A 15,191-nucleotide genomic window follows, 5' to 3' on the forward strand; every position below is an offset into this window, starting at 1 on the left:
AAATTTGGAGACAAAAACATATGGGTGAGAGTTGAGAGTCTCGGCTGAATCTCTCTGAAACATGCTGATCTTTCCCTACTTATTTTGGATTTATGATGTTACCCGTATCCATGAATTAAAATGAACTAGGCTGTTTGGGGCATCAAAATGATGTAACACATTTGAGAAACCTGTCAGTGTCGCCAGCATTTACAAATAGGTTGATGTCTCTGCACATTGCTGAAGGCTCTACAGGCAACACGTAATAAACAATTGTACTTCTCTGCAGCCTAGATGTCCTCAAGAATAACATTTATTCCTATCTACGGTGTGAACACATCAATTTTATACCAAGTTAAGTACCAGGCAATAATGGGAATTATACTTTGGTGAAGGTACTAAAGGCTGCACTCCTATATGCACACCTACTAGGAGTAAGTCCCCTTGAATTCAGTGGAGGATACCATGGGCAGACCATGGTAATATGGCTTCCTGTGTGACACACACACAGGCCCCTTGCACAAATCCAGCAAAGTGAGGCGCTGGGCTTTTGGAAAGAGGAGCAAGGTTCTGGCAAGGTCCTAGAGCCCTCCCATCACCTTCCCAAAGCTGGGCAAACACTAACTAGGCTTTGGGATGAGGCAGGAGGACTCTATCAGAACCTCATGCCTCTAGGACTCTAGGACCCTATCAGACCCTCATGCCTCCTTCCCGATTCAAGTGCTTACTAGACTTTGGGAAGAAGGCAGGAAGGTCCCCCCATGGCTTGACACCCTGTGTGGAGGAACAAAAAACCCCAAACCAATAACAAAAAACCACCAATTAACTAACAATTAAATTAATTCATTCATTCTCTCTCAGCAATTACTTCAGGCAAGGGGTAAACGAGGGGAAAGCCCATTGGGTCCATCTTCTCCCAAGCTTCTTCATCATTCCTGCAGATGCCAAAAACTATCTAGGCTGAGGTTGGACAAATTGAATTTACATGAATCAAAGTCCCACCAAACTCACTAAGATTTATATGCATGCATGTATGTCTAGGATTCTGGGCCTCATGTATTCACACTTCTGCACTTGCTCATTTCATCATCATGAAATGCTCAGATGACAATTCTCTTCCACTTATATTGGGGTTTTTTCCCATTGCACATGCAGTGGCCTTTGGCTCCCAAGCAGAGATTTTTTTGAAGACAAGAGTGGATTTGGCTCACCTGCTTTCTTCTTTAGAGGACAGATGGAGAAGACATTTGTGCTTAGCATAAAAAGTCTCATTGCAGAAGGCTGCACTCCCAGCAACTGAGCACCACAGGCTGCTGGCAACTGATAGGCTGACAATATCCGGAATTCTTTGTGGGAAAACAGACCCTTTTTTAAGACAATCTGGAGCCTTCAGCACCCTATGATATAAAGAGCCAAAATGTGCCCTCAAATGCCATATCTTCTCTCTCTTTCTCTTCCTCTTCTCCACACCATGCAACCTCTTTCCGGATTCCAAATTTCCATTAATTATAAATATCTGTGTTATATAATGACTAGTTCTCTTCTTTCCATGGAGAGGCTGATTTGGTCTAATGACTCCTGACATTTCAGCCATTGCCTAGTGAGCTCATTCACATTTTCACTGCCATAAAACAAGCAAGCAGCCAATCTGCCTGACAGCAAAAAGATTGCTTATTCACCGGGCATACTGTAGCTCGGAACACAATAGGTGAAAAAGAGTCCAGATGAATCAGGGGTGTGGGAAACTCTAGCGTCTATACACGGCAAGTATGGCTTAATCCCCTAGTGAAATTTGTCTTTGGCATTCTAATGCTGGGGGATCATAGCTGGGGAGAAACGTCGGTTCTTCAGCATCCGCCCCCCCCTTATCCAATCTGTTGCTTAGCAGGGTGCATTTCTTAAGCAGAAATGAACCAAAATTAATGGTGCAGTTATACAAAGTTGTTCCCTTGGCTATTAACATCCCAGCAGGAGCTTCCAGGGCCAGGATGATGAAACATCTTTGGAGAGCGAAACGGACTTTGGTGAATTTGGCGCCAGGCTCTGCGGCCATGGGATTGTTGAAATCTGCAGTTAGAAAATGCTGGTAATGGCACAAACTGCTGCTCAGGGGAGAGAAAAGGGATTAATGATAGCCAAGTCCTGGTTCTCTTCCCCCCTGAAATGCCAAAGTGCTACACCAGTTATCAATCAAGGAAGCGAAATACATTAGCAGATTGATTGGGTTTGATACAGTGGGAGCCAGCTAGACTTCGGAATACTCTCTAAAAACAATTTTTACTGTGCAACGCTGGAGAAAGCCAACAAATAATAAACCTGTCAGAGTGCTCACCAAGTGCTCGTAAATACAAAAGCTGCTGTATTCTGCCCAACAGCTGCAAAAGGAGACTGATTCCAATGCCGGGGAAACGGTCAATACTCTTGCTTTTGCATCTGATAGCAATTCTAGTTAACCTTTTCCACTTTCCTTCACTGCTACTTGCACAGATGGTGCTGTGAAAAGGACCATGGTTTGGCAATGCTGAGAACATCCTTTTCCGCACCTTCTCCAGACCAATTCTGCACCTTCCAAAGCATCATTTTGGCAAACATGACAAAGAAGAGGAATTGTTTAAACAGTGTGAAAATTGCAGCCCTGTGAGGGTACTCTTAACAACTATCAGCACCCTTAACAAACTCCAATTCCCAGAAATCTTTCTGGATAGCCATTACTCTTTAAAGTGGTTTCAATGTATAATTCAGATGGGGCCTAGGTTGACACTGGGAGGATTCAAGCAGATAAACAATTCTCATGTTAGTTCAGACCAGGAATGGAGGAGAAATTTGTTTCAGTTTGCATGTTAATATGAACCTTCCTAACCTGCTTTTCCTAAAACAACACAAGCTGGGGCGTTATCCTTCAAAGTTTCCACTTCTCTGAATCTGCTATAGCCTGTGTGGTGTCAAGTGTTATCCTATGAGTTGAGGCTATTTGGATTTAACACTTCACCACACAACGTTAATCTCTGATTTCACTATGATTTTAGTGAATAATTGCATCCTAATCAGAATGCAAAGCAAACTTGTCTGAAGTGCTGGATGGATAGGTAGACAGACAGTCTGACTGACTGGCACAATATTATGGCTGCTAGCTTTTCACCTGTACATATGGGGGCTAGACGTTGAGAGGCTTTGAGAGAGGATGCAGGTACTGCCTTTCTGGCCCTGCTAATTCCTGCACCCTCTGTGCTTTCCTGCTTGCTGTAGCAAGCAAGACTCTTCATTCTGCCTTGCTGAAGTCAGGAGAAAATGGACGGCTAAGGGAGTTGGTGGAGCAGGAGAACAGTACAGAGATTTTAGCCTCCTTTGACACCTGGGGGCTTTTTGCAGGGATGTTGTCAGGTGAAGACATAATGGCTGCCCGTGGTTCTGGAGAAGATAAACCAAATAAACAAAGGGTGAACAAAAGAGAATGAAAAGGAAGTATTTCTCAGTGGCTGGGATGTTAAACCTGAACTCACGTAACCTGAAATGTTGCTGGATCATGAATGCAAAGCAATTGCTGCAATACTAAACACAAATATATCACCCCATGGGAAATGTTTGCTTTCTGCAGGGAGAGAACATCACACAATCCTTTTTCAAGCCTTGGGAAATGCTACCTATTCATGTGTCTGACTCCTGCAGCCATTCATTCCAAAGTTGTCAGGTTTGCCTCAAGAAAATGGAAGGGCTTCTGTCCTAGTCCCTGTGAGATTCTGTTTTTAATGGCACAGTCAAGTCATCACACAAAGCGTGTTCTCCCTAACAGAGAGCATGTGTTGCGGTTGGGGGAACAGGCCACCCCACAATGACTTGGCAAATTGTTAGCAACCCAAGCATTTAAGGGTTAAATGGGTTGCTGGGGGAAGACTAATTTGGCAATTGGAGGAGGGGTTAGAGGCTATATATACAGGGGCCAGAAGAGGGAACGCCCTCTTGGCCGTTTTGAACTGGATCAAGGAGCAACTACCTGGTCACGGTTGTATTTCGAGCCTTGCTAATTTTCCAAAACCTTCTTGCTGCCTGGCTTTCTCCCTTTTCTTGTCCCGATCCTTATTTTCTCTTCCTCCCTGTATTCTCCTTTTACTTAATTCCTTATTTATTTTACTGTAATCGCTCTGGTTGTCGGGGCCTTTAGGGTATCTGGCTGAGGGTGGGGTTCCCCCCCCCCCGGCCTGGGGAGGCCTTCCCTTCCCGGCAGCTTACCTTGGAAAAAGAGTAGGTCCACGGGTGCCCGCAGCCATCCCCTGGGGTCGCCGTCGCTGCTCCGCGTCGGAGAGGCCCGGGCGCCTTCGGCCTCATCGGTGAGGCCTTTAAGTAGTACGCTCCTTTTTGCCGCGCTCCCGCCCCCCCCCTCCCGGGCGGATCCCCGGTTCGTCGGGGTGCGCGGCGCCTGCTCCTTGACTGTTCGGGGGAGCAATCGTTGGGCCTCGGCGCGGCCTGGGTTTGCCGCGCCGGGAGGCCTGCGCGGGGCGGCGGGGCCTTGCCGCGGCCTTTACTGCCTAAGCGGGCCTCCCGCCCTCGTCGGCCGCTTCCAGCCCAGTGAGCCGGTGGCGGCTTAGCTCCCAGCGGTTTCCCCGCCGCCTGCGGGGTCCCGCCCAGGGGGGCCGGCCCACGGACACGGTGCGGTGCGGCAGCGTCACCGGCGACTAGGCCCGACGCCCCCTCCCCCCCCATTCGGGGGTGCGTGGGATCGAAATAAATAAATTGCGAAAAAGAGTAGGCCTTGCTTTGGGAGCGTGCACGTGGCGCGGCGGAAAAAGGGTTCGCTTTCGCTTTCCCATCCCCCGCTGCCCCCCTCCCCCCCCTACTCAGGTCCTGACTGTGGCTGCAGCCTACTGGTGCGTGAGCTCCCCCCTGGTGGCTCAGCGCTGCACTGCAGCCTCATTGATTTAGCTGGGCCTACAGGAGACCCCTGCTGGCTAGTTGGCGCATTGCAGCTCCTATAATTTAATTTCCTTAGCCTGCAATTCCTTTGTTTCACTTGTTGCTTATCAAAGTTGTTTATTGTGAGTTTTAATTCTTTATATTCCTCTTGACCAATTATTCACGGTGCCTTTGCACTTCCAGTTTGGCACGGCTGATACCCCCCCCCCCTGTGGACGAACTGGGGACGTGCTTTGATTAACCCATTGTTATATGTGATTGATTATTACCCATACTTAATAGTTAATTAGCATTTTGTTAATTTAGGCGATTTCATTTATTTCATTTACTTCAGTTGCTGTTTCCGAGTCATTGAAGGGTAGTGCTCACAGGAAGCTAACTGTTGACCTGCAGGCCCAAGGGTGGTTGGTTATTTCTGGTCATTGTGCAGCACTAACTGACTTTGAATTTCCCGACTAGCAGGCATGGCCCCGAAGAAAGCTTCGGCCCGAACTGGCCAGTCTACCACTGCAAAACGGCCTATCAGGGGTCCTTCCCAAGCACTGCGCTCACCTGCCCCGAGTCAAGCAGTTGGTCGGGTTCAGTCATTGATGGCAAGCATGGCTGATGATCCAGCGGCCATGTCTCGTTTTGCGGCTGAAATGGATGGTGTCCTCCAACGTTGTTCCACTCGGCCCTCTACGTCTGCAAGGCCACCTCAGCCGTTGGTGCCATCGTCACCAGCTTCATCACTGTCTAGCGAGCATGAGGGGGAAGGGCCGTCAACTAGTAATGCGCGGGTGGATTCCCAGTTTATCCAACCCTCCTACTTACCTACTACTCGTGTCCGTTCGCGTAGGACAAGGCTGTCTTCCAGGAGGGTGTCTCGAGGAAAGACCCCTTCGGCACCTGCTTCCCGTCGGAGCGGGGCTGTCCAGCCTTTAGTTGGGGTGGCTTCGGGTTCAGGCACCTCACATGTTGTATCTTCTTCTGTGGCTCCAGGTCCTTCACAGCAGGACCTTGACTCGGGATCCTCCATGGAGGACAGCCTTCCAGTTCCTGCCAGGAGATCCTTGGGTGGAAAGCGTCACCACAGAAGATCTTCCCGGAAGCATGCCAAACGCAGAAGGGAGGACTCTTCTTCTTCTTATACTGGTACGTCTTCTAGTTCTGACGATGAGGTGGGTAGCTCAATAGAACTTTATTGGGGTTTCGGCGAGGCGGCTTCAGGGCTCCCGAGGTGGGCTTGGGAAAGGAGGGCCAATGCTCACTGGGCGAAATACGGGGCAGTACAAGAGTGTAGGGATGGTGTGCTGGTACCGGACGTTAAGGTCTCTACCAACTCGGCCAGAGACATCATCCCAGGTTCACACTTGGCGACGAAGCTACGGTCTAGGATACTCAACGGCCGTTATGTAGATATATTTAAACTGGCCCCACCCTCTGAGGACCAGGAGAAAGTGAATTTCTCCAAAAAGCGCCCTGGCAACCCCACAATTGACAGAACTTTCGAGCACTGGCTTGATTGTTTCCAAGTCTTCGCCGGCGTAGTGGTGGCAGCTTATCCTCGGAGATCTCTCCACTTGTTTGTTTATTTATCCATCGTTCGCTCCGCCTTCACCAAAGCTGGCGAAAAAGCGGCGATAAAATACGATGAGAACTTTAGGCGTCGGGCGGCCAGGATCCCGTCGGCTCGCTGGGATCGTAAGGATCTCGATGTGTGGACCACCCATGTGGCCCCACTCATTGACAAAAAAGTGCCGGAACAGCAGAAGCCCAAGCCGGCGGCCTTTAGAACTAGCCGCCGTATGCTATGCTGGGATTTTAATAAGGGATCATGTCAGCGCCAGGGGTGTAAGTACGCCCACAGTTGCGAGAAATGCGGCGGCGCGCATGCAGCGTCTGCTTGCTTTAGTGGACGGCGGCCCTTTCGTGGAGGCAGAGGGGGTTCCCAGCAAACCCCTAAACCAACCCCCTCTACTGCAGCTGCAGCACCAGGAAAGTAATGTATTGACATCTTTAGCCCACACCCCTATTCGCTTGCAGGTCCTACAATTCTGGCTCCAGTCTTACCCCAACAGGGAGGCTGCGGCCTATTTGAACAATGGTTTCTCCGTTGGCTTTAGGATTCCGGTAGCCATGTCTCCCGTGGCACGGAATCCTGCTAACCAGAAATCAATTCGCGAGCTACCTATGGTCGCCCGCAAGAAAATAGCAAAGGAAGTGGCTATGCATCGCATGGCTGGTCCCTTTGACGCACCACCCATTCACGATTTGCATATATCCCCGTTAGGCATCGTGCCAAAAAAGGCCCCGGGTGAATTTCGTTTAATTCACAACCTATCACACCCTGAAGGTACGTCAGTTAATGACGTTATTCCAACGGAGCTCTGCTCCGTGAAGTACGCTTCTCTTGATCAAGCGATCAAGATGATTCGGAAGTTCGGTCGCGGTGCCTTATTGGCAAAATGTGATATTGAATCGGCATTTCGCCTTTTGCCAATTCATCCAGATGATTTTTGGCTGCTAGGTTTCCAGTTTGAGGGCAAGTATTACTTTGACAAAGCTATGCCTATGGGCTGTTCAATAGCGTGTGCCGCTTTTGAAACTTTCAGCACCTTTTTGGAGTGGGCCCTGAAGTCTAAAACTGGACTGGGCGGAGTCACACATTATCTGGATGATTTTTTACTGGCTTCTGCGAACAACACCGGCGATTGCTTGGCGCTGTTGCAAGCCTTTGCCGACCTCACGCAAGAATTGGGGGTCCCGCTCGCCGCTGACAAGACAGAGGGTCCTTCGACCCAGCTCACTTACCTGGGTATCCTTTTGGATACGGTTGAGCAAACTTCTAGCCTCCCTGCGGACAAGCTGGAAGCTTTGAGGAAGGTTATAGAGGAACTGCTTCCATTGAGAAAAGTGTCCCTCAGGCAACTCCAGTCGCTTTTGGGACACTTGAATTTCGCTTGCAGGGTGGTGGCTCCTGGGCGCCCCTTCTGTTCATGCCTAGCATGTCTCACTGCTGGGTTAAGGTTTCCGCATCATCGGGTTCGCCTTTCCCGGGAGGTGAAGACCGATCTTCGCATCTGGTTGGAATTCCTGGAGGAATTCAATGGAGTTTCATTATGGCAAGACACCTTGAACTTGCATAATGATTTCCAGGTGCAATCAGATGCCGCTGGTTCCTTAGGATTCGGCCTTTTCTGGAAAGGTCGCTGGTGTGCCCAACGTTGGCCACCTGGGTGGCAGGGAGGTGAGATCACGCGTGACCTAACTTTTCTCGAGTTTTTTCCAATTGCAGTGGCAGTGCATTTGTGGGTCGAGGAGTTCAGGAACCGTCGTGTCTGCTTCTGGACGGACAACCAGGCGGTGGTGAATGTCCTAGCCAAATTGTCATCACGCTCCCCCAGGGTCTCGGCCCTGTTGCGGGACTTCGTGTTGCATTGTTTACGTTATAATATAGTTTTCTCGGCACGTTTTATCCCAGGGGTGTCTAACGATATTGCTGATGCTCTGTCCCGTTTTCAGATGGAGCGGTTCAGGTTCCTGGTTCCAGAGGCGCGGATACGTCCGGAATATTTCCCGGATCATCTCTGGAACCTTGGCAGCAATTAGTTTTTCAGGGAGTAGCGGCATCGGTTTCCCCTTCTACTCTGAGATCTTATGAAAAAGCCTGGGCTGATTTCCTGGCATTTGCCAGCTTATCAGACAGTGTGGCGTCTGGGGTCCCACCCACCTCTTCGCAGGTGTTGAAGTATTTGGCGCACTTGTTTCAATTGGGACGTGCAGCCAGGACGCTTAGGATGCAAGCGGCTGCTATAGCCTTTTTCTGCAAAACATATTTTGATAAAGACCCTTGTGCAAAGTTTGTTGTTCGCAGGGCGCTTGAGGGATGGGGTAGAATTTGCCCCTCCAGGCCGGCAAACCGGCACCCCATCTCCTTTGACTTGCTGAGCAGGTTGCGCAAGAAGCTCAGGGTGGTTTGTTGGTCTGGGTACGAGGCTCGCCTGTTCTCGGCTGCCTTTTCCGTCGCATTCTTTGGCGCATTGAGAGTGGGTGAGCTAGTAGTAGAAGACCACAGGGATGGTCGTTCTAGGGGCCTTCTGCTCCAGGACATTCAGCTGTCCCCTGCTGAATTGAGAATTACTATTAGACATTCAAAGACGGATCAGGGGGGCAGGGGTGCCCTAATTCGACTCCCTGCCACGGGGGAGGCGGGCCCTTGCCCAGTTAAGGATGTCAGCAAATACCTGGAGTTGAGAACGCAAGGGGATGGTCCGCTGCTTCGGCATGAGAATGGGTTGCCGTTATCTAGACACCAATTTGCGAGGGTATGGCGTAAGGCAATTGTGGCCTGTGGTGGCACGGCTAGCGATTTCGCCCCCCATTCCTTTAGAATAGGGGCTGCCACGACGGCTGCTCACTGGGGCTTGTCAGCTGCCAGAATAAAGGATTTGGGTCGTTGGAAATCTAATGCGTTTAGGGGATATGTGCGTTAATGGTTTGGTGTCTTATATTGTTTTCTTTTGTTCGTTTTGTCCCAGGTTTAGATACCGTGCGCATATGGATGGTGGGGCACAGCATCATCCATTGGGCTGGTGTCGCAGCACGGCAGTCCGGAATGGGTCCAGGTCTCGGTCTTCCTTCGCACATACGGTTGTCCTGGCTATCCAGAAGGGGAATGCGCTGGGCAGAGTTTTTGCCACGGATTCAGAGCCAGCTGCTATTGGAAGGGCCGCCAGCTGCTATCGTGGTGCAGCTGGGGGAGAACGACCTGGTTTCAACGGACTGTTTCTCATTGCGTGCTGCAATCTTGGGTGACTTGGAGACGCTGCGGGCAATGGTGCCCACAGCAAAACTATTTTGGTCCAAGCTTTTGCAACGACGTGCTTGGACGGGCAGTCGTTCCCCAGCAGCCATCGAAAGGGCCAGGAAGCGCACCAATGCTGTGGTTTCCAGAAGGATTGCCTTTCAAGCGGCAGCCCTTTTTAGAGCTGATGGAGTGCACCTGTCGGCTTCTGGGAATGAGGCTTGGATAAGTGCAGTGGTGGCCAAGCTGAGGTCTTGGCTGGGGCTGTGAGTGGTTGGCGGGGAGCTGAGGGCTCCATGGCGGTTAGGCATTGGTTAAATGGTGCTTGGAGGGGTAAGTGCCTACCCCTCCAAATGATGCGAATGGGAATTCCGTTAAAGGAAATCCAGGGCCTTGACATTCTTTCGTCCTTGTCCCCGGAGTCGGACTTGGGCCGGTCAAGACCCCACCGGAACATGAGGGTGAGAGGTGTTAGTCTGATTTCCCAGCTTCATTCTCACCCAATACTTGTTTCCCACGCTGGCTTCCGTTGGTGTCCGGAAGGCCAGCTCTGTCCCTGAGGGCAAGGACAGATAGTCATAACCAATGCCTAAGCAACCACTCACGTTTTGTATTTGAATAAAGTTGTGGCCAAAAATATGCCAAAAACCTTAAACAAAAATTGATGTGTGAAGTGTGAGTTTGTTGGGGGTGGCTTGTGGGACTCAACACGCAAAGCGTGTTCTCCCTAACAGAGAGCACGTGTTGCGGTTGGGGGAACAGGCCACCCCACAATGACTTGGCAAATTGTTAGCAACCCAAGCATTTAAGGGTTAAATGGGTTGCTGGGGGAAGACTAATTTGGCAATTGGAGGAGGGGTTAGAGGCTATATATACAGGGGCCAGAAGAGGGAACGCCCTCTTGGCCGTTTTGAACTGGATCACCCGCCCTCCCGTCCTTTTATTAGGGTGGTTTTGCTCGCTTGACCTTGCTATTGCCTGTCATGGGGTCGTTCGCCTTTGAGCGGGGGCCTAGTAGGAATTTTGCCATTTGGCTGATTGGCTGGTGCCACTTGGTTTTTGCCTACTACGTAGCAAATCGTCACAACTTGTAAGGTTGGTGGTTAGGCATTGGTTAAATGGTGCTTGGAGGGGTAAGTGCCTACCCCTCCAAATGATGCGAATGGGAATTCCGTTAAAGGAAATCCAGGGCCTTGACATTCTTTCGTCCTTGTCCCCGGAGTCGGACTTGGGCCGGTCAAGACCCCACCGGAACATGAGGGTGAGAGGTGTTAGTCTGATTTCCCAGCTTCATTCTCACCCAATACTTGTTTCCCACGCTGGCTTCCGTTGGTGTCCGGAAGGCCAGCTCTGTCCCTGAGGGCAAGGACAGATAGTCATAACCAATGCCTAAGCAACCACTCACGTTTTGTATTTGAATAAAGTTGTGGCCAAAAATATGCCAAAAACCTTAAACAAAAATTGATGTGTGAAGTGTGAGTTTGTTGGGGGTGGCTTGTGGGACTCAACACGCAACACCTTCTCCATAGCATCTTTCATACAACAGTGAAGAAGGTTGTGAACAATTCTAAGATGCACAGTGCAGCAGTCTGACAATCCTGTGCATTAACTTTAACGGGGAAGAAATGAAACCTTGCTCTATGTATTTTTTTAACAATGACATTCCTTTTGACTGGCACAATTGCATATACATTCAGCTTCCATTCAGTGCCTGCTTTCCACTCACACGATCCAATGCTATTAATTACAGATCTCAGGAAAACGTATTGACCGTAGCCAATTTTTTAAATAAAAATAAACTCGGGCAAGGCTGTGATTTGAAAATAGATCCTCTCTGTATAGCTGATATAATTATAATATAGCGTTCTCATAATAAATTAAAACTCAGAATACATTACTATAAAGAAAAGAGCTGTATACTGCTATTCATAAGTAGATTGTAATGTGCTCCTGTTTCATTAATACACATTCAGGGAAAATGTGCTTCCTGAATTATACTCTGCCATTAATCCCAGGGCAATCCATTGTCTTTGGTATCATTTTCCAGCACATATATTAATTTTGCAGTACAAGGTTCCTGTAAAATATATGAAGTCTATAATGAACCATGAGAAAATATAGCCCCCGTCATCAACCATTATTCATATCTGTTTCTATACAACTATTTTCTATTGGGTTTATTTTATATATAGCACGTATTTAAGGGAGGAAATTGGAAACCCTTAAGGTATATTTCACAACTTTATACACAGTGACTTAGCCAGGGAAGGAGAGAGAGAGCCCCAGGAACAAACAAGGAACAATCCTGCAGACAATTTAATGAGACTCGGAGGAGGAAGACAGGAGTTCAGGAAACAGGCATCAGAACTCGGAAGAACAGTTCAAAGAATGACACTCACTGAGAATGGGATAAGGCTCCTTTCTTAATCCTATGGTGCTCATGTACCAGGGCAAAGCCCCAAAGACTCAACTCTTTTGGGCTTCACGTAGAGGGCTGGGAGGGACTTAAGATTTTCAGCAGCCCTCTAAAATGATCTGTAGTTTCCTGCTCTAACTTAGGCAGTTCCCTGGAATAGATGATGTATAGAAGTGTGAAGTATACATTTTAATTCATACTTACATACTTAAGAACCAGTTTGGTGTAGTGGTTAGAGTGTCTAGGGCCCAGGAAACCAGAGTTCTAGTTTTCACTTGACCATGAAGCTCACTGGGTGCCCCTAGGCAGCCAGAATATCTCAGCCTAAGCTAGTTCACAGCGTTCTTGCATGGATAAAATGGAGAGGGGGACAACTATTTAAGCCACCTTGAGCTCCTTGGAGGTAAAAATGGGCTATAAATGCCATGCATGTATGCATACATACATACATACATACATACATACTTGGTCATACAGAAAACTAAGGATGACCTGGGCCTTATACAGTGGAGTCATCAGCCATTTTCATTATCATGGCTGCACTATTATCCAAGCCACCAGAACCATGGAGATGGTTGCTGGTTCCTTCAGGTGTACAGTCCTGCTCAGATTATCCTTTCTTTGCAAAACCACATATCCAAGTGCATCAGGAGTAGTCAATGTGGTGTCCTCCAAAAGTCATTGGGCTGCAGCGTCCATCACCTTGATGTTAGGTCATGTTGGCTGGGCATGACAGGAGCTCAACATTTGAAGGGCATTCTATTGGCTACCCATGATGAACATGATTGTGCAGAGGAATTTGGCAGAGTGGTTTGTACTAAAGTGTCATAACATAGTGTGGATACTCCCACGTCGACTGCAAACATAGACACTGATTTTGCCTCAAGAAGCTTTCTGCATAGTCCATGTACAACATCATTAAACTGTCCAAAAAGGAGAGCATAATCCTGATTTTACAGTCCTGGTGTTAGCTTTGTGAGAGGTGTAAACAGCCCTCTAGCTGCCGGCTTCCTGGGATGGAAAGCTGAGTTTACAGCAAATCCATCAATTACACCTTTTCCTAAAACAAACACATTCATTTTGGGTGTAGAGAGGGGATATATATACTTGACAACGAAGATGGGAAATCTTCTAGTATCTCATGAGACAATGTAAACTGAGTGACAGGCTATTATCTGCAATCTTTACAGGGGAAACAGAGACAATTACATTTCACTCCAGAGACCACACCTGATCAAACACTTTTTTTGCAGGAACATTAAAGTTACCTTATCATGACCTGAGAGCAAATTCTAACCCACTAGAGAGTATCTGGATCAATGAACTTGCGAAAAGGTGCCAGGAAAACTACAGCCTCACATATACCACTGTCATCAAATTGCAGAATAATATACCAAATTCTGCTGGGGCTTGAACTAGGAAGCTATTGGATTTGTTCATAGCTACTCTGTGTGGTGAGCCACTGGACAGAGTTTTGCAGCCTTGGCATGGGTAGTTTAGCATCCTCATGCCCTAGACTGACCCTGCTCACCCAGGCTGGCTGTTGGATCATATTTTGACTCCTGTTAAGCTTTGCTTGAGCAACAAGGTCTTCCTGAGTTCTAGTGTGATATTCTTCCTGTTGTCCTTCAGTCTTCCTGGCTTGTGTCTTCCTCCTTGATCCTGCCTTCTGTTTTGTTCTCTGGTTCTTACTGTTGGTTCCTGATTCTCACAACTCCTGATTCTGAGCTCCCAGCTTACCTCAGAGCACTGCCCGCAGCTCAACCCTGACTCAGATGAACACAGGCAAAGATATGATGCACATGCTTAAAGCTCTTTGGTCATGTATGTAATGTGTCTGTGCTGACAAGAGATGGTGGTGACCTGCCCTTCCAAGTGCTGACAAACTACAGAACCTACTCCTCTGCTGTAGTCAGTACAGATTATCACTGGGCCTTGATCTCCATCTCTGCCATCTCCAAAGAGGAAACATGAAAATTGGATTGGGAAATAAGGATGAGAAAGATGAGTGGTTCAAATATTTACTCCAGTCCTCTGAGAATCTCTGATCCCTCAGGTTTCAGATCCTTCCTGTCATCTTATCTAATTCTGCATAGTCCATTAATTTCATCTGCCATTCTTCTTTCGTCAGTAGTTCTTCTTGTAAATATTTGAGTAAATATTTGAACTATTTGAAAAGCATTTGTAACAAACAGATTACGCTAGTAGGACTCCAAGAAGTCCTGTAAGGGGGATTATGTGAAGTATTGCAGATTATGAAGAGAGTTATTAGTTAGGGATAAATAAAGTAGTAGAGAAATTAAGATATGTAGATTAAGTGATAAAGATTGAAAAATCTTCAGATGCGGTTGATGGATGTCCAAAACATTGTATAAGATAAGAAAGTAAGTTGTATAATTTCTGGAAATCATTTGTAAAAATTATTATTATTTATTTTTAAGAGAGAGAGAGAGAGAGAGAGAGAGAGAGAGAGAGAGAGATGAGTGGTGGTGCATGAACTTCTTTGCTTTCTCCTTCAATTCTGTCTGCTGTAGAGGAGTAGAAATATTGTCCTCATTCCTGAACCTCAAAATCAGATGTGAAGGGAGCACCACTCTTGTCTTCAAGATGTCAATTCATATGATTCTGGATTGCCAGAAGACTATTGCATCTTCACCACAGAGATAAATTACCCGCCTACATTGTTTAGCAGTACTATTTCCTGTAGGGGCAGATGGGGCTTGTCAACCTGGGAAGGTAGCACATCTAGGAGAGGGAAAACTCTGATCCAAACATCCACTGCCTTGTGAGATATCTCCGGGAGAAGAAAAGGCTAAGGAGTAAACCCTACACAAATCAAGAGTGGAGTCCTTAAGATGGTTGGATGGTTCCGTGTGCGCCTCCTTCTAGCAAATCCTGCAGCCAAGCTGGTGCCAAATGCATTGCTCTGCTTTCCTGTGGACCCCATCTGTGAGGCTGAGAGGGTGTCCTGTCGTCTGGGCAGCACAGGAGCTCCATACACACTGCCCAGGCTTGCGCCCTGGGGAGGTCACTTCAGTGCTGCTAACACAACGGTTTGACTTCACGCCCAGAGGCACACGCCATTGTCTCAAGACAGACGGA

The 15,191-nt window shown here is 48.0% G+C and overlaps 1 protein-coding gene across 1 annotated transcript; it reads left to right on the top strand.

Annotated features, from left to right (window-relative positions):
- The first annotated feature begins 5,351 nt into the window (after window positions 1-5,351).
- Window positions 5,352-14,063, top strand: LOC144328934 (uncharacterized). Its single transcript, XM_077934605.1, has 3 exons — window positions 5,352-6,021; window positions 9,408-9,924; window positions 13,940-14,063. Exons 1-3 carry the CDS (start codon window positions 5,352-5,354, stop codon window positions 14,061-14,063), a joined length of 1,311 nt encoding a protein of 436 aa, XP_077790731.1.
- The last annotated feature ends 1,128 nt before the right edge of the window (window positions 14,064-15,191 follow it).

The sequence above is a fragment of the Podarcis muralis genome, chromosome 9, assembly GCF_964188315.1.
Source record: "Podarcis muralis chromosome 9, rPodMur119.hap1.1, whole genome shotgun sequence".
Classification (NCBI taxonomy): Eukaryota; Metazoa; Chordata; class Lepidosauria; order Squamata; family Lacertidae; genus Podarcis; species Podarcis muralis.

Bases quoted from the DNA above. Each gene is read 5' to 3' on its own strand.
- LOC144328934 (XM_077934605.1), top strand. From the start codon at position 5,352: ATGGCCCCGAAGAAAGCTTCGGCCCGAACTGGCCAGTCTACCACTGCA. The intron at 6,022-9,407 runs GTACGTCTTCTA...GTTTTGTCCCAG, and splicing joins CTCTTCTTCTTCTTATACTG to GTTTAGATACCGTGCGCATA. The intron at 9,925-13,939 runs GTCTTGGCTGGG...TGTGCTGACAAG, and splicing joins GCAGTGGTGGCCAAGCTGAG to AGATGGTGGTGACCTGCCCT.